At 33.6% G+C, this 23556-nt stretch overlaps 1 protein-coding gene across 1 annotated transcript in view; it reads right to left on the reverse strand.

The window, feature by feature from the left end:
* The window catches only part of LOC143183370 (alkaline phosphatase), a 367206-nt gene extending 343852 nt beyond the window's left edge, over positions 1-23354 (reverse strand). Inside the window, exon 1 of the mRNA XM_076384898.1 lies at positions 22953-23354. Within this exon, the coding sequence (XP_076241013.1) occupies positions 22953-23043 (91 nt within the window). The 5' untranslated portion in view covers positions 23044-23354. The remainder of the gene's footprint in view (positions 1-22952) is intronic.
* Between the last annotated feature and the right edge of the window lie 202 nt (positions 23355-23556).

Below are 23556 nucleotides of genomic sequence, written 5' to 3' on the forward strand. Positions count from 1 at the left end.
CAAGTTTATTTTTAAGAAATCAGAATGTTTATTAAGCTAAATTGTCATTATTAATGAAGTAAAGTAAAATAAACGTATTTATACAAAAGAGACAAATATAAAACAAATTTTTTAAAAACTACAAGATTTTTACCTAGTTAGATAAAAAATTCTACTTCACACTTATGGTAAATATACGAAACATTACTTTTTGCGCATTTCTCATGCGCCCAATCCTTGCACTTTATGCACTCTATTCATTTTTCGTTTTGCCACTTTTTTTATGTATTGAAGCATTGATGTTACAGTCGTCTCCGATTATACTTTGAAATTTACATTCTAAATTTTCACTAACTACATACTTAAAAGTCCTAACTAACAATCAGATCAAATTAATGATTTAAGAAAAGAGAAAAAGCACTTACTTCCCCAGGCCATGTTTATATCACACTTTTAAAGTACTAAGAAAAAGTTACTTTATGGTGTCAAAAAGTCGTTTTATTAAGTATACTTGTTTATTACGTATAAGCAAAATTTGCCATAAAATTTGTGATAGATTTTGAATTATTTAAAATATTACTTTTGACCCCAGTGCCCCCTACATAGGGATATTAAATATAATCCCTCACTGACCCTTAAAATTTTACCTAGGTACTTTAAAACATTCGACACAAAACTTTCCATTGGACGTGCAAAGTACCTACTTACAGAAACTGTGTACGATTAAATAGCGAATTAGCTGCAGTTGCCATAAATTCAGCATTACTAGTAAGTCTTCGTAACGAGGGAGGATCATTATGTGCCCCAGCTCGTCCTCGAAAATTGAAAATCACTTCAGGAGAAACTGATGGAAGGGAGGCGAAATTAAAGATGTAGGAACAGCTCGTAATCATTCGAAACGCGAACCATTGTTATAAACTTTAATTACGTTCTAGTTAATAAAAGTAGGATAGCCGCTTTGGTAGAAGGTCTCGTTCCATTGTAACAGCTTACAATGCGGCACTCTATGTTATAATCTCCGAATCAGGAATTACAAAAGTTATCGGAAAATTTTATTCCTCCACGGACGGAAAATTTCCTTTTCTCGTGGTTTCTATCAGTTATATGTATTTTGCAATACTTAAATTAAGTTCGTCACAGCAAAACGTAGACGAGCCATACATTATACAATAACTGATTAAAAGAATATTTTACACTAATTACAGTAATTTGAGTATCCTTTAGAAGCATGCTAAATTGGGAATATTTAGACTGCAGATTTTTATGCAATTTCACAACTTTATAAACACGATTTAATTTTTATAGACCTTTGAAGATCAAAAGTGCTTGCGGAAAAGAACGTAGGTAACACACACAGATGTACATTGGCTACTGGCAGTCAGCTATTCAGGATTAACCTAAATGTTCAGGATTGACACTGATCGACAGAGCAGGGGCCGTTTACAGTAGAAGTCCCATTGAAGGACTTGTCTACGAGGATCTTAACACGTGTTCAGCTCCCGAAACAAACACAACCTTCTCAAGCAAGCCAATTCTCTAAGCAACAGACTCTTTCAATGTGTTTGTCTCAGCAATATGCACGAGCTACTCTTCATTTCAAAACATAGTGCTAACTTTAAAGCGTTGTTCAGATTAGTCAAGTTACTTGAATTCAAGTGACATGAATGCAAGTGATTTGGGGCAATTTGACCGATGTAAACATGTTATATTACTTGACTTGAAATATCTTTTCAAACTTCAAGTGAAGTCTTTTCAACTTTTCCTTGCCTAGAAATACATGTTAATTGATGTATACCATGGTGTATTCTGTATCACACAGGGCAAATTTCAAGCATATCGACGAACATGTGATCGTCAAGGAAGCTGTTAAAAGCACATGTCTTGTGTGACAAATACATAACTAAATAACCAGGAGGATGCACCATTCTACTGAACGCCATTTTTATTATTTTTGCCTGACAGCTTGAATTCAAGTTACTTCTGAATTCGAACCACCTGAATCCAAGTAACTTGACTTGAACACAAGCTTAATATCAGACTTTTTGAATACAAGTGGCCTGAATTGAAGTAACTTAACTAATCGAAACAAGGCTTAAGGCATTAATATTGCCAAATGCAAGCAAATCGGATACTGTTTTATAGGACATTTTGTGATCCAATAGTAACATCCTACCACACCCTAAAATATTGAATCGTATACGTGTATACTGCTTTCAAACTGTTTTCTAATATTGTAGCTACTATGTTTTAATTAAAGTTTTATTATAAAATGTTAATAAATACATATTGCTGTATTAAGGTTTGTAGAATTTTTGTACATTTTTGAGACCAACTTGGCATGTTGAAAAATGTATGACGCTTAATTTTGAATATTTAATAAACTTGAAATTGCAGTGAAAAATGACAGTATTCAAGAGAAAGTAATTGTAACATACAGACAATTTATAGCAGAGAAAAAACTACAATAAATTATGGAATAATACATAAAGTATGTCGGTCTCGATCAACTATTAAATTACATTTGTAATAAACGAAAATTCTCGCTTATTTGAGGAACAAACAGGAAGTTATGATTGATTTTAGCATGAAATAGTTTATTCTGTATTTTTAATAAGCAATCAACGTTTATCAATTTTATGAGACGCTGTATTTAATAATTCAAACGTTTGTACAAAATTACGCACATCTCGAATCCACTTATTCATTGCATTAAATATTTAAAACTCGTTTATTTATGCAATATCTCCGGCTAACCATAGATTCGTTCACTAATACAAGGAATGAGCTTGCCTTATCAGAATTCTATAATATATTCAGGAACCTATTGGATCGGCGCACCTATATGAAATTATCGATTGCAATTAGGTAATGTATCTTATATTTCCATTAAAGGAGCCAATTTTTTCTGATAAAATTGCTGCTTGATATTATATTTTAAATATTATTGAAAAATACGTATATACACAAAGTAGAATAATTATTACTCATCTATGAATATAGTTTTATTAACATTTGCAATATGTTAGTTAGTTTCCACAAATACGAATAATATTAACACACTGTAATGTACATGGTACCCAATTTATAACAGAAATTATTTCCCTAACTGAAAAGTATCACCAAATTGATCGAAGAAGCATCATAGTCAAACAGTAAATACGAGAAACTTCCTCATACAAAACAGGAATTTCATATGCATGAAACCCCTAAACTGAATCCAGCAGTTCAAGTGTACAGAAGACTCTGTTGAACATTTCCCCCAAAGGATAGTAAACTACCAACAAATTGGTTTTAAAAGGGGCTTTCAGGGAGGGTCTTAAATACATACTTTCCGTTATCCTCGGATCTGAAATCCATCTCTGCAACACTCCCCACATGTCAGGGAGCACCGCTGTATTTACCATCCATCGTGCAGAATTGAGATTATTATCGCATACGCGATGAATCACACCGAAGTCGGTAATTTCACCGCGCCGCTGCCTGTGAAACGCCACGTACTGGAAGTTCATAATTGTACCTCGATTTTCATCTGCAGCCGTAATTAACGATTCCTATGGCACGAGCGCGCGTTAAGTATAAGCAATAACCACGTTCCCCTCGAGATCACCATAGATTACGAGTAGATCAGGACGTACGACGTGCGATCGAGATTCCGTGCGCCTGTACTGCCGCCTAATCGCCGAAGAATCTAACAAGACAGAGCGAGCCCCGGTTCCACCCCCTTATCGCTAACACGCGGCCGATACCATGTGCGATTCTCTGCAATTACCAGCCTCCAGAAGAGTGGCAGCCTCGCGAATGCTGCTGCTTTTCGTTAAGGTCTGCTGCAGACGAGTGTTTTCCGCTGCCATGTGTTATAGCAACGACTATTCCTAATTTTGAATTGTAGAAAACAAGGAAAGACATACGAAGGCAGCAATTAAGTTAGGTTCTAAGACAAAGAACAGATTTTCCCTTTTTTCGATCTGTCGTTTCCTTCCACACGCACCACCACTTCTTCAGGCCCAGCATCTTTTAGTGCTGCAGTTCCTTCTTGGTATGTGTACGTACGTATACTAAGCATTCTTTACTTTTTCAGCCATCTTTTGGGTAGATCCTTTTGCAGGGTGTGTCGAATAGGCAATGACCTGCTGCTGAGAACATAGAAAGGAGGTCCTGCTGCACCGAAGGGTGCCGGGTCTGAAGAAGTGATGGTGGATGCTGGAAAAAACGGCAGACTGAAGGAAAGGGAAAATCCATTCCCTGTCTGAGAACGACCGTACTTTAGATGGCACGTTTGCTGCAAGCTGTAGCGACAAATTGATGCAGAGGTGCTACCTAGTTGCTGCATCCATATGTCTTTCCTTGTTTCCCACCAGAAATGAGTATGGAAATTGCCAATGGTCGTTAGAAAAGGAGTCGACTAGCAGTCGACTATTGAATTGTACAACAAAAACTGTACGTGAAGGATATAGAAATGTGTGTACGATATTATTTAAAGGTTCCCAGAGACCAACGTAAATTTTCCTCGACGGCAGCAAATTGAGAAAACAAACATACATATTGATACTGGCGCGAAGAGGATGCCACAAAAAATTCGCGTTGGTCTGTGAATGCTTTAAAAAGTCCCCACCCCAATTTATCTTCCATTCGAACACAATATGCGTACAGTTCGACTGCTAACTACTAGGAACGCCTGTATCGATTCTGTCTCGCTTTTTTAACGAGAGCATTAGCAATCTCCCTACTCATCTCTGTTTTCCGCAATTGAAAATTGGGAAATGTCCTTGTTGCTACAACGCACAATGGCGGATTGCCATTCACTCGCCACGGCAGCAAAAATACCGCTCGTCTGCAGCGGGCCTAAGCTGAACAATCATCTTTCTCTATTAACACCGCGGAATGCATTCGAACAGTGAAGCAAAAGGGGAAGAATGGGGCAGTGAAGATTTCCAGGGGCACAAAGCCACCGTTATCGACGGAAATTTAATTAACAGGTTTAAACTACGGAATACGGAGATAAATCCTCATTAACTGATCCTCTGGTTCGTATATAACCGTTGACCCCTCGACCTCGAGAAAAATGAAAACGGAGAAGTACTGTTGCGCTCTTTTTTATGGAGCAAGTTGTTAAGTGCTCTCGATATACGGAAACTTCCAGCGTAACACGGTATAGTTAGGAAATCTCTGGAAAGAAGTAGTTACTGGTTATCAGAATTGGATTATCCTGGGTAATTTGTACGTGAGAGATTTAGGAATCTCTTGGACTTTCATACGCTGTTGCGTGGGACAAGCTAAACAAGAACAAGATCGTAAATAGGATGTGATTAACGTGGAAATTTAGTTGAATTTGTGAGCTGAAGTATTTTAACAATTTCTTACGGGGTTATGTCTGTGGTTGTAAGGAAACACGACCTAAGTTACAGGTTTCTGTTTTTGAGATACTGGCGTTTAAAGTTTTTAGCTTCAGTACTGTCTTATAGACTCGCGTCTTCTTGAACCCTTATTTTTAGATGAAAAAATCTTTCAATGCCTTTTCTTCTGTTTAAAAATGTAAATTCTATATTCTAAATGTCAATTTAGGCCTTAACTGGAACTTTTTGAACGTGAATTATTTTGCCTTGCAACTACAGATATAATTTATCTGAAAAGATCACACGACAGAAGAAAAAACACTGGCATACGTTACTATCACAGACTATAATTCGAATCTGTTTTATTATGATCATGTCACTGAGTCTGTAACAATTCTCCCATTTTCGTAAGTAGAGTTATTTATTAGTAAAAAATAAGGATAACAACGCTAAAGAGTATAGAATTAGTATGCATATGATTTTCTCAGAAAGTGTCCTCAGAACATCAGCTAAATAAGTTGCCAGGGAAAAATTGCTTGACTTCCTTTCGTCTAGGTTAAAGGCAATACTGAAAATCGTGGGAGATAGCGGATTAAAGGAATTGAGACGAAGACTTGACAGGTAATGTGCCGCAATAAAAGTCACGCTTTCATTTCGCAGAGTGTGCAAGAGTTCATGCACACGTGATCGGAATCCAAACATAGTGACAAAACGTTTAGCACCGAAGCATTTTCTATATACTATGTAAGTAATCTTTAGAACACTTGCAATAAAGTAAGCAACGCGTACGTGTTTTCTTCTCATTTGTTATAATATTGCTTATTTTCTTGTGTAACAATATTCACAGTAAATAACGATTAATATTTCCATTAATTGGGTTAATATTAACTAAATGACTAATCTAATACCATCAAAGGAATTATGCGTGTTCAATATGAATGAAAAATTAAATTCCTACTGCACAGTGCAACACTCTTTGTTGTCAGTTCTACATTATAAATGCAGCTAATAAGCTTTCAATGCAATATGAAAGGCTCAGAGATATAAATATTAATAGTAACTGTTTCATATAGTTTTTTCAAAACTGTGACAATTAATAAAAGAAACAGCAACCACGATTGAATCGAAGAAGACCTAAAAACGTTATAAATTAAAATACACTTACAGATTACAAACCGGGTACATTTTTATAACTTGTTTCATTTGTTCGTCATAAATTGTTGTTAATCAGTAAATTAAGAACAGGGATTTACAGTGATTTAATTTCTAAATTCTTATAGGTATTACCGATTGCTAATTAATTGCCTCTAATAACAAAAATATTTAAAAATTTATAGGCATCTTACTTTTAATTATTTTTTTTTAATTTTCAAATACTCTACACTATACTTGATTCTACTTTTATTGTACAAATAAAGAACGAGGGACATAATTTAGATCCATGCATTACTTAGCGTCTGAAGAAGAATAGACGAGAACCATGGGTAAATCGAAGTTTTAGGTTGTTTTTATTTTATGCGACGTGTAACTTCAGCCATTTACTCTAAAATTCCACTTTAATCTTGCCGTTACCAATTCAATTACCCGCATTCTGTTTCGATTGCGATAAAGTGCACGGAAATACATTCTCCATTGCGGTTAAATGTCCAGCATCTAATTTCCGGCCTCTCTATCCAGGATCTCATCATTTATTTCAACAATGGAATACAAGTTAGCTATTGAAAGATAAAAGAGTAAATCTACCGATTATCTATCCAACATTCAGTGAAATCTTTCATGGCCAGAAAAATTGAACATTAAATTCATATAAAATGAACCATAAAAACTAATGATCATTTTTTGTTATTTTAATACGAACTCGCATCTTTAAGATATTTTAAAAACTTCGTTAACACGAAATACTCCTGAAATAAATTGTGTCAAACTTTTCTTGTATCGCGATTAATTCTCGTGAAATATGTAAGTATAGTTTTATACATATAAATTCAATTAATATGTACTTTATTGAAAGAGTCTGATTCCCGGAAATTTTTCTAAAATTATTTCAATCCTAAGTTTGAAGTACTATAAGTTCGAACTATAAGTGTGACTACGATTGAAACAGAATGAACATATAAAATAAATTTATAAGTGAACTTCGTTTTAAATTTGAACTAATAATTATTAGTGCAATCATCTTTTTATTTTCAAAACATTTACTAAGGAAGTTCAGTTCAAATTTTTCGGTCTGTTATACATATAAAACTTAACAGTTGTCGAATTCATACATACAGAAGTTTGACGTTTCGTAATTTTGCCAAAAATAAGAAACATATTTCATATATTTATCGATATGCTCCACTAAGCTCACTGGCAAAACTTGTTTTAACTTGCATAAATAGTTGTTTAAAAAATATTTGATTCGAAAGTGCAATACTATTATCTTCGATTTTTTGGAATTGAATAGCTACAGTGTATAATTTTTCACATGATATTAACGAATTACAGGCTCCAACATTTCCTCAATCTCATTTAGAAAAAATAATTAATGCATTTAATAATTGGAGCTGTGCATTTTAGTAACTTTTCAACCTTAAACATCGAAAAGTACTTTCAGCTCGTAGGTGAATGTCACAGCTAAAGAGAAATACATGTCGAATATTTTCACATATTCATATGACAAGTTCTATAAAAATCGGAATGTTACAGTTGAGTGTTATCCTTTTTTAGTGTATAGTAAATATAACCAAATATTAAACTCTTGAAAACTAAATTTTGAACTCCTATTATTCTTTAATGCTATATTAAAGCTAATAAAATTGACCCAAGAAATGTACGTATGTTTGTATTTGAGATTAGTTGTAACCCTCAACATCCAGTACACTTTTAACACTTTAAATGTGGCACATATTCATCTCACAGAATTAATAGTATTATACTTTTTAATATCATATTATCATATTTTATGTTAGCATGCATTAAGTGCGTTAGGCACAGTGATATCAGTAGAATAAGTCAAGTCAGACTCGTTTCACGTGCATGTTAACACGTTGATTGTCATGTCACCCATATTTGGTTGACAATTTTTAGATAATTATAAATAACAATGAATCACACAATTATGAATGATAGTAGTAGAGAAAATTTCAATGACAATTAATAATAGAAGGAGAACACTTTGAAGTAAGTATGAAAATGAATTAAGAACAATTGAATCACTGTCAAAATGATAGAATTTTTAATCGATTTAACGTGACAATTAACGAGTCAATTTGCTAATAATTACTAACTTAATAAAGAAACTAAAAATACAATTTCATCATTCTTCGTTTTCCTCTTATTTTAATGTATAAAATCACCTTCTACAATTTCTAACGCCCATCGTTGAACGCCCTGTTTACACAAAAGAAATATATAAATCTATTTTACTGCCTTTCGTAAGATATTTCATAAATAAGTGACTGGCTTCATAAATTTTTCCAGAAACGTATTCCTCATGATCATACAAGCATCCTAATACCTTCGAACATGGTATCTATGTATCCTCTTGAGAATTTACTCTCAACCTCAATAACTTGCAAACTTAGAATATCGAACGCTTAAGAACAGCAAGTACATGAAATTGCCGAAGCAAATCAAATACGATGCTCCGTTTCGACAGACAACGCCGGAAGGTCAAAAGAAGCTCAACATCGGTGCTCTGAATCTTATCATCCTAAGATGCCAGGCTCATTCAAACAGTAAGAAAAGTTCCCAAAGCGGTGAGGTCGTCGAAAATATCTGCGTGCTTGGAAAAGGAAAAAGGGATACCGTGACAGATAATCAAATGTGTTCCCGAAAAAGTTTCGTGCTCGTGCTCCCACGGAGGGAAACTTTTTTCATTTGACGTAATGCAGCCCCGCGCGCTTGTACTTGGGTTCGGCTTAATTTTCAAAGATAAGACCCATGCTCGGGGCAAAGTTTTCCCAGAATCGAGTTTGGCCAGCATTCTCCTTCTCCTCGTACACGCAACTTGGATGGCATTTATCGAAAACGGCACATGTCCTCATTGACTGGCCGAGACGAACAACAGGCATGTTAGCAGCCTTGCATTTTTAAAGAGAGTTTGAGAAAAAATGACCTAACGTGCTTGGTTTTTGAGGGATTTGCAATAGGGTCTTAGGTTATGTGGCCATGGAAGAGGGTGAACAATAGGGTCATCAGTTTAACTGAAGTCCCTGTAATGAGTCTTGGCAGCACCTCCAGTGAGACAGCATTTACAATAAATGCTCCCAACACTCGACAAGTTTCTGATTAAATGGATCACACTGTGAACAGTCCCATTGGCAACTGTCGCACATAGGAATGGAATCAAATTCAATATGTACTCACGACTCGTAGTCAATTTCAATAGACAAGTTTTGTTTCATAGGTTTCGTATACTAGGTACTCATAGAACACGATGTTTCACTGATTATACTTGTAATGTATTCAGTCTATACAAACTGGTTTCGAACCGTGGATTGAGTACCTGTAACTTTCGAGAACGTACTTGAAAGTACTTTGATGTTTCAAAGAATCGAATCTTGAAAAAGCAGTACTCGAACCCTGACAAATAACAGACATTCTGTTCGTACATGGGATAGATCCCTACTAGTAAATAACAAGGTAGTGGTTCATACTTCTATGTGTGATTCTACATAGTCAAACCTTTGTCAAGCCTTTAACAATTTTTACTATTAAATAAGAAGGTAGTGGTTCATACTCCAATGTGTGATTCTACATAGTCAAACCTTTGTCAAGTCTTTAACAATTTTTCTTCACTAATGGCTTCGTTTGCGACACATGCTTTCTTTTAAAAATTTTCCCTTCTCAACGAATAGGTTACACTTACGTAAAGAGAGGAATTGAAAATTAATTTTCAATATTATAAACAGCTTTCCAAGTTTTTCACAAATGTCCACATACACAATTTTTACAAATAGTTTCTTTTTAAACGAGTACAGAATAGAAAACTCCTAGTTTAAGTACACACAAAATGTTCAACTCTACTTGGTTAAAGTTCAATTATACTTAAAAATACCGTTTATATTTATCAAAATATTTATAAAGCATTCTAATCTATCTCGTTTAGTTTCAAGTGTATTTACAAATATTCCTTTCTTTTTCCAAGGACTCGTGAGGTGTTCGAACCTATGCATTCAGTTTCAAACCTACCTAGAAATACACTTGAGCCCACCTCTAATGGCTGATGCTACGTTAGACCTTTCAGGTATCGGGTGTTGTATGACTATTTGGAAGAGAAGCGAGTGTTTAGAGATGGCAAGTGGCCAGACATCTTATTGCTAAAGAATAGGAATAAAGAATAAGAATAAAGAATAGAAATAAACAGTAGAAATAAAGAACAGGAATAAAGAATAGGAATATTGAAAGCCATACCTTTTGGTAAGACTACTGTGATGCACCCCACAGCACTTACCCCAGAACCGAGGATTGGGAACGTACCCTACAAAAATTGCTAACAGGAATGAGTTGATTTTTCGCCAAGAACAACAACCCCACTATGTCGCTCGCACAATAAAGTTTCTATTATCCTTCTGTCTCGTGTAAGCGTGAACAAATTACGAGCGTTTATGCGGACCGGTAGATAAACTCCAAGGTAAACTGAAGCGGCGTGCCGCGTGAGCGTTACGAGCGTGACGAGGCGAAGTTTATTAATCTCTGACGCGTGCCGCCCTGCTGCTGGTGTAATGGAGCCAAATTAATTGACCAAGAGCGACGCGGAATCGTGAAATTTTAACCCCGCAAAAGACGTTCTACCCTTGCAAGTCGGCTGAGTTATTGCATCGCGCGGCCAGTCACGCGCTTCTGGGATACTGCTTAAATGTATAATAATATTTCCTCTACGCTGAGCACGCGCTTCCTTAAGTCGTACTGCTGCGCTTTGATGTTCGTATTGAGTTAGCGTTAGTCGGGAATTGAGGGGAGTGATATTGAAGATGATTCGAAAACTGCGGTGAATCGCCGTAGGGTGAGAATGTTATCTCTGGTTAAATTGCGACCTGGATGACAGACATGAAAATTGAAAATTGGTGAAATGGAATGTACACACGGTGAGAAATAATAGTATTCCGTATTAATTGAATGTTTTCGAAGTTTTTGCGTAGCATATTCTATCTAAGATTTGAAGAGGGAAATTTCAAGGCTGTTATGACAATTGATGAGGATATGAAAGAGAGTGAGAAGAAAACAGTAAATGAAAGCGTTTCGTTCTGGGCCTGCTAGTGGACTTATCGGTAAAGCTACCTAGCAGACCCTGCCTTAGACACGAGGATAGTCGGGTCAGGTCAGAAAGTCGTATTTGTAAGAAAAGATAGCTAGGTGACTACTTGCAAGAATGTGGTAAATAGCAGGAAGTCAGACTATTGGCAAAGTATTTTGTGGAGGAGGCGTCACCACACTGGTTGTGTCCATTTTTCAATAGTATTAATATATTTGTTGCAATCTGTTTTATTGGCCTTCTTGATTTTACTATATTACAGACTATTCTGAAAAGTGACTTAAACCTTTTGAAAGTATAGATTGAAAATCAAAATTATGAATTACCCCTAATAATAATTAGAAATATAGAAAAATACACGAATATCGCAAAATAGTTTCGAATGAACATAGTCAATCTAAGCGTACACCTAGCGATAATCGATAACAATACTGAACAATCCTTTTTTCTATCTAATGGATAAGAAGACAATCAATATATTAAATTTGTAATCAACCTTTAGATTGACACAAGTGTCGGTCACCACTTTGGCTTAAGGTGGTTGGTTCAGAAATAATGAAACTAGAGACTGTATTGAAAATTGCAACAAATTTTGAAAATAAAGTTGAATATTGACTAGCGTAATTGGAAAACAACCACCTCAATATTTATTTTTCGTTCTGCGAATTATGAAAATAGTGTATAAATCTGTCTGGATTATCCACACAAAATCTCTTCTTATGAATAAAGTGGTATTACGATTTGCGTGAAGAAGATCAAACATCAAGTAATCGTGAATAAATAATGTCATTGGGATGGAATTAGAGAAAAACTAAAATAAAATTAATGAATAATATAGTGAATAACAGAAATTATATTGAATTAATAGATTTACAAACGTGACATCTATCGCTGGTGAAAATTTTGTATCCTGGTAAGACAATGCAAGTATTTGTGCAACAAAATGTGTAAAAGATAATCACTTAGTAAACAATATATTATTTAAAATCGTTCAGTATTATAGTCCTACAATTAAAAAATATTTTATATTTCCACTTATACACGGGATGGTAAAATTCATGATATTGTAAGCAAGAACACGGTGATTACTTTGTATAAAAATAAATTTTTTAATAATGTATTTCACAAAAAAAAGTTTGAATTTAAAATATTGAAATTTCGTTGAATAAACAAGTATTCATATCGATTCGACGTATGATTACAGACGATTTCTATTTGTAGATGTACAGAATCTGTTTAGACAGGTTTTGATACTCCGTCAAGATTTATTTTCAAATACAAAGTGAACTACTATGGAAGTTGGCTACTCTCATGTATGTTTCAGTTTCACATGTTTAATGATTCGACGTTATCGACTGCGTATAATAAGTGGAACATGCATAATGTAAAGTACCTCTCCTGTCTTGTATTCGAAATTAAAGTACCTACCACAAATTATCAAGCCCCATCTAAATCACACCCAATGATTCCCAGATAAACGTAATTTAAAATAACGTTTAAATTGTTAACTGATGGGAAAATAGTAGGGAAGTATTTTATGCTACTTTATTCACAGTGAAACTTATTTTTTTTTTTTTAATGAAGTACAGAATTTTATATCAATATTTTTTTAAATAAAGCGACACTTTTAATTCCCAATAATAAATTTTATACTGAAATATGTCGCTTATTTCCATATACTCTGTAGACAGGCTGAGTAGAATATACCCGTTCATATCCAGACATGTCGAGTCGAGGTCTGCATGTATATGTATTCAATAAAAGTTTATCTTTCATGAGAAAAAAATATATGAAAAAATTACTGTATTGTTTCTCGTTTAAGCATCATTATTATGATTGCCACTTTTCTCTTTGTGCAAACGTGTGACACCCTAGATGCGCCTCTCCTAATCAATGCTTTTGAGATGAGAAGAGTATCAAGATACAAACAGCAACATAAAGTGCTTTTACAAGGCTGAATAGGGTTTCATGTTATAAAACAACGTTTGCTTGACATTTACTTTAGAATAGAATACCATGTAGTGAAACTTTGTGGGTGTCGTAAACGAAACGAGATACTTAAGCATGAAAGTAATTTTTGTTTCAAGTATACTAAAGTAATACTACATAATTATAATTTATTCTATTAATGTTACGAGAAATGCAGAAATACTTATCGATTATTTTAAGTAATGACTAATAACATGGATTTAATCAAATTAAAATTTCTTTTAATGTTTTGCAGATGAACTATAATCACAATCATTAAAATTGATTATACATTATATTACATATGTATTGCAATTACTAAACTGTGCATGTTTATGCAAATTTCCAATTTCGTAAACATAACAAGAAGAATGGATCTTAATTAAAGATTTGTTTCATTTTCCAAATATTATACACTGTATTACCTTTTGATACTTTGTACATTTTTGCATATATAGATTCTGTATTATTTTGTACGTCGAAATTTCCCATAAATGGAAATCATGATACTTTACAGTATTTACAGCTTTTAGCAAACGCCTGTAGCGTATGTAAACGGAAGTTGGTCGTGCCTTGTTTCGAAAGTTTGAAAGAATTTTTTCTCCAAACTTAGGGTGCAGATTTTGAAATTTCATATTAACTTGGTTTACGTTCACCAAGATATTCTAAAGTTCCGTCTCTGCTCGCACAACGAATATTCTCTGCTGAGAAATATTCCTTGTTCGAAACAACTGCGTACTTTCTCTAAGTAGAAATTGTACTCCCTCAGTTTTCTGGATATTAAGTTTACAGGGTTGAAGCTGGCTGGGATTACCGAGAACATCTCAAGCCACGTTTCCACATGTGCAGGCTAGGGCGCAGAATGCACTTGAAGCACTTACGAGATGTCGGTTTTCAGAGGCAACGCGCACTAGTCGGACAATTCGATTGTGTACTGCATTGCGCGCTTTACATATGAGAATGTACATTTATGCATTGGCTTCACACCATACAAAAGCTCGATGGAATGAGTAAAGGAGAAATATAACAATGAACTAAGATTTGTAAATTGTAGTAAAAATTAAAATAATGAATAATTGTCCTCGGTATATTAACTTTCAGCTTTATCTATATCGAAAAATATCATTCTTCTTATGAATTAAAAGATTCCTAAAATAGTTTGGAACATTTACGATTTTTTATATGTTAAAGCACTTCACCTGTACAATTAATAATAATACACTGAAGACATTGAAAACACTGAAAATAATACATGATGAAGGATACTGAATTATATTAATATAAAAATGATAAATATATTATACGTATATATATTTATATTTTCATCAATATCTATATTTATCAATACTTAAAACTTTTTCTTTATTCATAGAATTTCAAATTTCTATAACCTACTTCTTGAACTTTAGAATGCATAACAATGTAAAATATTTATGCAAGATTGCAATATTCGTAACAAATTTCTGAACAAAATACTTAGGATATAACCCAATTTTTAACTAAATTTATTAAACGATAAATAAGTTTTTAAAGAATATTGTTTAATGATACAATTAGAGACACCTACAAGTTGTTTAATTTTCAATTATTTCTCAAAAGTGATAAATACAAATGTTTAAACCTTTTGTGTAGATTATTCAGAGTACTTTAACTATTATCTCTTATCTACAAATGTCCAGTATCAATTTCAAAAGCCATTTAAAGTTCAATTAAATCTCTCAGTTACTTCCTCAAATTCCCACTGGGATACATATGTACGTCCGATTAAGGAGACTGTAACTTCTATGTTTACTGGTAGGAAAACTAATTAGGACTTTCTTCTGGCTCCCAATAACGATTGACGTGTCATTATCCCACAAGAGGAGTAGAGTTAGTGCGCGTCTGCACTCGAGGATTGCGGGTCGATTGCCCCAATTTAGGGACGCGTTCAACGACTGCGGCAGGGTGATACGGAGGCAAATGCAAAAATTCAGGAAACTATCCAAAATCTGTGTGCTCGAATTTTCACGTTCCCATTTCAACCAGAGCGATTCTCCTCATTGGTATAGAAATCAAACGTTCTTTTAAACGAGAACAGTTGACAAAGGATCGAACAATTCAAGGAGCTAGAAAATCAAGAGAAGCTTGAACTTTTGTACTTGTATTTGAACTGCACGCTGCGATAAAAACGATGCTATGGAAAAAATTCGCAGGATTCTGCGAGATTCTGAAGTCTAAAATAATCCATTTCATTCTGTTCTCCAGAAGTATAAATCGAACTAGAAAGAAGGTGGAAAAAGTATTTGTGAAAGAGTATCTGCACAGTGGAAAATACATTATTATTTAATTTAATTGGTAAGAAATTTCAGTCTAGTTAGAATAGTAAATCTAATTCTAAAGAAAATAGCTGATACGTTTTAATATTGTACAAATTAGAAATAGAATATTCTTGAGAAGGGTAAAGGTACTTCTAAGGTTAAAACTGATTATAATTTTTAATGCTAGAAGTCTTAATCAAATGTTTTTAGTGTTAAATAGTATTATGTAAAATTTAGCTATAAAGCTATGCTATTAAAATTTCACCAGAAGCATTCTTTTACTTTCAGATTATTCTACTAACTGAATTTTCTCAATGAACATTTACCAAAGTATTAAATAGGTCAATAAGCTTTAAGCATGAGTTGAAGCTTTATCTGAATGCTTCCGAATAAACATCTATCTAAAGCAATTACGCGGACGAATTCTTTTAACTTTTATATCTTATTGTCAGTCGAATAAAAATAAGTTGTCTAACAATAAATTATTCAGAGATATAACTCTCATTCGATTAAAAATGTACTCATTTGTGCCGAGGAAAATTTGATTTCAAAGTTATTATTCGTTATCTGAATAAAAAGTTCATCTACTCCTGTCCATAGAAATTTCGTTAAAAAAGAAGGTATTAAAGGTGACACGAAGTCCATTGACTTTTAATGAATCCAAGAAATTATCTTTTTTCTCTAATTTATAAGAGCTCATTACAAAATCTTATTCATCCCAAACACGAAAATTACGTAAATGTTTTACAAATTATCAAATGTGACCTCTTTTACGATCCAAAATAACTGTAGAAATTATAACTTTTCAGAATGCTAATATTAACGTTATTTGTACACAATATTAAATTCGAAAGGATCTAAATCATTTATCTTGCCAATATGTACCATTTTTAGAGTGCATATTATGTGTTGTATACTATTATCATTGTTCTACAAAATCCAATTTTCCAGAGTGCATAAAGCTTCAACGTTAATTGGACAGGAAAACCAATGTCACTTGTTTTCTGTCGAAAAAGAAATATTAATCGCATTACTTGTCAAAAGGGGATATGATCAATGGAATGAAACATAGAACGCGGGCTGGAACGAACTGAAGAGTGAAATCAAACAAAAAATTATTTCAGTAGTGCAGTTTCTATGCAGCAACCTTTAAATAGGCTCGCAGACGAGGAGCATTGATTTCGGTCGCGCTGCACATGGCACTCGAACAATTGTAATTCAGCGATCTAGCCGATTGTATGAGCGTAACTATGTTATGAAAGTCTAAATCCATTGCGATTTGCATTGTTCAGTCAGAATGAAATAACTTCTCATTCCCCCAGTGTAACTGATGGAAACCAACCGTGTCTGCTGCTAAACTGTAAGTGCAGTACCTGAAGAGTTATATGTGTAACCAGTTCTGTCATTCTAACTATGAAGTCGACCAAATAAGGGCAACAATTGAAAATGAAATCATCAACATGAAGGTATTTTAATATTAAGTGACTGTGTCTATTTGTGAGAACGAAAAAAAATAAATTAATAAATTTTCTAATAAGGTAAAATATATTAAATATTTTAATTAAAATATATAGGTATTCATTAGTTCTCTTCAGTTTTCATTCAAGAGTATTAATAACTAAAAAAATACAATGTCAGTAGAAGACATAGGCTTTTCGTCCAACTGTTACTTTATTACAAAGATGTGCTGCAAATGCAAGGCCTTTCATTTGTTTATTTCTTTTACCATTCATTTAACTTTAAGTAGTATTACTGTGTTAGTATTATAAAACTAGCAATGTACGTATGATGTAACAGAATCACTGCAATTTCGTTGTAAAAAATTACTATTTGTTAATACAAATAGTACATACAAAAAATACACAAGCTTTTAATTTACTCATCTCTACGGAATACTCTACACTAAATACTCTATACTAAAACTTAAGTTAGTTCAATGCTGTTACTCTGCCGTATCAGTTAAGGTTTAAGCTCATCTCCCGTCTTCATCTAGAGAAGTTCAGTGCTTTGACATATCTCACAGCTTCTCTAACAAAGCTAACGGGCTGGGAGAAGTTGAGGGGTTCGTAAGCCCAAGATTGGACAGTGTTTATGTAAAGATCCCTTTACAACTAACAAGTTTTGCGATACAAGTCTGCACACACACTATAACGGTTTCCCACTCTATTTCGTAGCTGACGACGTTTACTCTTGGGAATTCAATTGAACAGGCCTAACCTAGGCATTCGTGTCTAGAATTACTGTGGCACATAGATAACATGCAACACCATTTGTAGGTATTCGGCAATAAAGTAGCGTAGTGAATTAAATTTATATAATAAAAGAACAAGAAAAGAGAAGAGGAACCATGGTATTATTGCCTCCTATTACGTTCATCACTCTTTGGTCAGAAGGTCTGGATTAGGTATCTATCAAGCATCATAGAAAATTTAATCAATTGGCAATCTAATAACATTTCAACACTAAACCAATTCTTCTCTTTTTTATTCTAAATAAAAGACAGTAGATAAAGAAACGAAGAAACATTGTAGAAAAATAAGGATATGTATTTATAAACTGAAATATAAATATAAAATAATAATGTAAAACCTTCTCGTGTCCAAGTATCATTTATAGTAAACTGTACAGTACTACACGCTCTGTACAAGTCTCACTCAGGCTAAATTGTCAAAGGGTAATACTATCTAGAATAAAATCGACTGGCGGAAAGTATCGTTACGCCATTGCGCTAAAAACTGTTCTACTTAGAGATACAGGAAAGAAACGCGCAATATTCGTTCATTGTGCCAAAAACAGCGACTGGGACACATCTAAGCAAGAAAAAGGGATTTTTGACAAATAGCCTTCCTGGCGAAAGAAAATTGCATTATGCTGACAATGAGTTTTAGACTGTAACTATGATCACGAAGTGTAAATGCTGGAAATGTCTGAAATCAATTTGTGGTACTACAAAAGACCCGAAATTAAAATACCCCAATTCTGATTATAGATTGAATGGCTAACGACGGTATAATTAAGAGAGATTAATCAGTGGAAACATGAAACGAATTGAAATGACCCATGCTTTAAGGGAGAAAAGTCAAATCTGTGATAAAGTTTCGCTAAGCAGCAGCGATACCCTTTATATTCCATAATTAAGTCACTCAAAAGTATTATTTCTAGACGTTTATTAATTAACAAATATTACTTTTTCAGGTTTTGAAAGCTTTCTGTAGAATTATGAAATTCGCCCACGCTGCTCAAAATTACGAGACACTTAAAAGTATGTTTTAATACGTAAAACGAGAGATTAAAAATAATCCAAAATGCAGGAAGGTTCTCTTGCACGAAAATATTTGTCCTTTTTTCTAGAAGATTCCAGAAATGTTTAACAAGAAAATTTTCATGTAATTATAATTATCGTTAAATGTAACACACTCCCTAAAATTGTTATTTTCAAGCTTGACTTCCGTAGTTACTTAAAACGGAGCGTTTCAGAATTTCAACACTAGTGAACATGTAATAATTTTATACGATAAGATTTACCTACAGTTCTATATCTTCCACCCGTATCGAATGCTCTTCCTGGAAATATATTGGAAATAATATTGGAAATATATTGGAATTGGAAATATATTTCTCATTTGTATGAAGAATACAAATGAAAAATATATTTCCAATTATTCACTTGTCATTGACATAAATACTTCATGATTAATAATTTAAATCTTCAATGCTGGAAAATATAGAGTGCAGTGACATCGTATAAAGGAAACATTCGTGTTGCTTCAAAATATCAAGTCCTAAAGGGAATAAAATTTACTTGAATCGAATAAGTAGAATCAAACTTAATATAATATAATAAATATAAGAATATATCTACACATAAATTAAAGAATCAATAAATTCAAATTAATAATGTGGTTTCATTGTTCAATTAATTTTTCAACAGTGGTGCTAAAAATTAAATAACTGTTCCCTTATTACCCGACTACTCAGGGAATTGTGCTTGCCCAAGAGATTAGTTTAATCCATTTTCTACAATTCGTCCCTGATCCCAGCCATTTTCCCATGGAGTTTATTTAAAACCCATTACCGTGAAACGTACTTCTTTTTCCCTTGGTTGTGATTTCGTGATATCGTAACGCGTTTCACAACTCATACAACTTATACTTCCTATCTCGACAATCTCTGAACCGTGTTTCGCAATTAAAACTAAAATTACCGTAAAAACGCAATCAGGCCAAAAATATTCCCGCAGCGTTATTCGATGAAGCGTAATTGAAAGTACAAACGAACGCATGAATTGGGTGCATCTAGCTGAAGACTGAACGAGCGCGTCCTCTGTGATCGTTCAAGTATTGGCCAATGAAGTAAAATAAGTATTTATGGTCTAATAATTTTCGCATGATCAAACTTTTCCTATTTGCCCCATTTTCTGTCTGAATTTGAATGAAACCTAGTTTTAGTTTTCATTTTTGGGGTTTTTTTCGCATGAAGTGTGTGTTAGACATATTTATAAGCAATTGGAAAAATTGCTAGTGTTCTCTTGTTATTAGGACATAGGAACTATCAGTATTCGAATTCACACATTTATCGTACTTAGAAAAAAATGGCGCAATAAACTGAGAGTTAGTAATAAGAGAAAATAAAAAAACTAAATTTACTACGAAGTCACGTGAAGCTTATATTATTTGCATTAGAATGCTTGGAAGTAAATATAAAAATTTCAAACAAAATAGCAACAAAGAGTTCAAATGTACCTAAAGAAACACGTAAGCCTTTCAATATAAATTGCTTATTTAATAACTTAAAATAAAGAAAAGCACTATAATAAAATGCTCTTCGTAATATACTAAATCCCAATACAAAACTTCCAGTAAAAAATGCGCGAGTCAATAAAACTGCAGGAAGTATAACACAAATAAAGTAAAAATGTTGATTTTTTGTACACATGGTAAATATACTTTCAATATAAAGTTCTTTAAAAATTGCTATCTTGAAATTATAATCATTTAGAATCTAGGAAATATTAAGAAGATAAATCATCAAAAAGAGTGGAATAAAGTTTTCTTCACAACTCCATTTAAAATGCACTCTTCTAAGATCTTTGAAAGAAAAAGCCATTCTCCGAAAAGTAAATCTTTTCTATATCGTACTGAACAGAGTTCCACTACAGAAAACAGCTTCTTATTTGCCATCAACGACAATATATTAGAAACTCCAAGAAATAACAACACATCATAATCGAAAATTCAAACCAAATGCAACGCACAGATAATGTTGAATGAATCTTTGAAATTTGAAAATGTTCAAATGCCTTGAAGTTCTACACGTTGAAGGCAAATTCGCAGTAGATTCTAGATAGACTCCTGCTACATTCATGCTAGGTTCAAGTTTCTCGTGTCCAAGAAAATTCCGATTTCCTCCTCTGAGGTGATCTTACATGTTTGTCGGTGGAAATGGGGGTCTAAAAATGTCAATGAGACTATTTTGAGTAGATTTCCGAATTTCGCATATACTTTAGTGGTGAATTCAGCTGTAGAAGTCATGCAAATATACTATATAAAGATATTTCCAGTTTTTTAGCTGAGAAAGTCAACCTACATTGAAATTGAATGTGCATTGACCCTAACGTTCATGACATTTGAATACTTATCGACAGTTTAAAAAGGATCTTAATTGTTTTAAATAGAATATTACAGCTTTTATGGTCACTGAAGTGTAAAGTAAAGATAATATAATGCAATAAATGTAGTTCTTATTAATATTTGGAACAGTTACTTCAAGATATAGTGACATCTGATACGAAAGTGTAATAAGAATTGTTCCTCGTAGAAGTTACAATTTAAAAGAGTATTACAATTATGAAATATAAGCTATTAAAAGTTACTCCAACCTTTAAAAAATGGATACTTATTTCAAATTTTGCGGCATTTTTATTAACTTCTTTTTATTCCATGCTTATGACATAAGTGATAAATTGTTGTTATACACTTATGTGCTCTCTGAGTTATGATTTTGCCACGTGTAATGATCTAAATCCATGAGAACGACTATTCGATCCTTTTAGAATCAGAAATATTGTGGGCCAGTAACTATAATGTTTACACTTTATCTGCAAAATACAACACCTGCTCATTCTGGCAACGACACTAATGAATATACATAAAAGTCATAATGTACTGATTCGTTATATGTTCATAATCATACAGTTGATAACTCAAAACAGATTTACTCAAATTTGGGAACATCTTATACAAATTAAATAGATCCTATATACTTAAATAATTCCCTTAAATAGGTCCCTAATTGGTATTACACATATTTCATCATTCACTACTTCACTGCAGCAGTGAGTGCACTAAATGTATTACATTTTCAATTACATCCAGTTATAATAGATATAATAGTAAGGTCTTTAGATACCTAATTCCTACTTCATATACACACAGTGTACGAAATTAAACAAACTAATTTGAAAATTATTTAGACATCGCTTTCCATTATAAACAAAACACTCAATTTCTATTATAAACAAATATTCCCTCGAATTTTACCGTAATTTCATACTATGGTAATGAACACACTTTTGTTGCACTTCATACAGAATATTAAATATTGCTGTCGAACGTAGAAAATACTTTTTTTAACTTAGGAACATAACTTCCCTTCTTTAAATCTTTTAAATCATTAAATAAATATTATTTCACGAATTTCATCAAAGATTTTCAGACTACCAAAATATAAGCTAAAAAAGTATGCCTGGAATTCTGTGTTAGTTAAATACTTCCCATATTATTACCAAGACAATTATAAATAGGCCGATAAGTTGAAAGATAGTACTTATATGTCCAAAAGACACATTTTAAAGTATCCGATTCCAACTTACAGTTCTGTGCATTTTACATATCCAGATCTCAGAACCAGAGTGTATTAAATGCACTTGTTTTCTGCGCGACTTAATACACTTTGGTTCTGGAGTCTAGGTATAGTTGAAGTTATTTAAAAATGGTTAATTTGGGACCTGTACTGTTTTTCAACTTATCCATTCAATTTGTACGAACACATCAACAATTTTAGGCAAAAGAGATTATACGTTAAGAACTTACGACCGCTGCCTGAAAACCAAAATAAGACGCACGAGTGGGCATTTACCTTGCTCGCCAGCTCGTACGAGGACTATCTCATGAATCGTCAGTAGGACGACGATGAGCCCGAGGAGGATGTATCGTAGATAGCGCCACATCTCCGACGACGAGAAGGGCCAGTCCCTACGTGCTGTCCGGATGGCCCCTCATTCCCTCTTTCACTGAAAGTCCTCGTGCCAAGCGAACGTCAGCTGTAGAAGTAACTCGTCGATTCCACGTAGTTTCTTCTATCTGCACCCGTATATTCCCACACAGAACCCACTCGAACGAATAACCGTGGCTACTTCGATTCCTCCACTGCGACGACATTAACCGATTTCACGCTAGAATGCCAATCGATCCTCGCCGTAACATGCAAATTCAAGAAGGGATGACAAATCTTTCCATGGATCGAAGTAACGATTGTCGATTCCAGCCGATATTCTCGTTGGACCCGGTGAATTGAACATCTTTCACAATTCGTTGTATCATTTGCATGCACGTATATTTGCACGATGTCAGATCCCGGTACATTCAAAAGGCTCGCTTGGGGGGCAAACGAGTCCAATTACGTTATCCGCAAACGCGAGAGGCACAGCGAGCAGGACCAAACGATACCTGGTACAAATATA

Source organism: Calliopsis andreniformis, chromosome 1, assembly GCF_051401765.1.
Source record: "Calliopsis andreniformis isolate RMS-2024a chromosome 1, iyCalAndr_principal, whole genome shotgun sequence".
Taxonomy (NCBI): Eukaryota; Metazoa; Arthropoda; class Insecta; order Hymenoptera; family Andrenidae; genus Calliopsis; species Calliopsis andreniformis.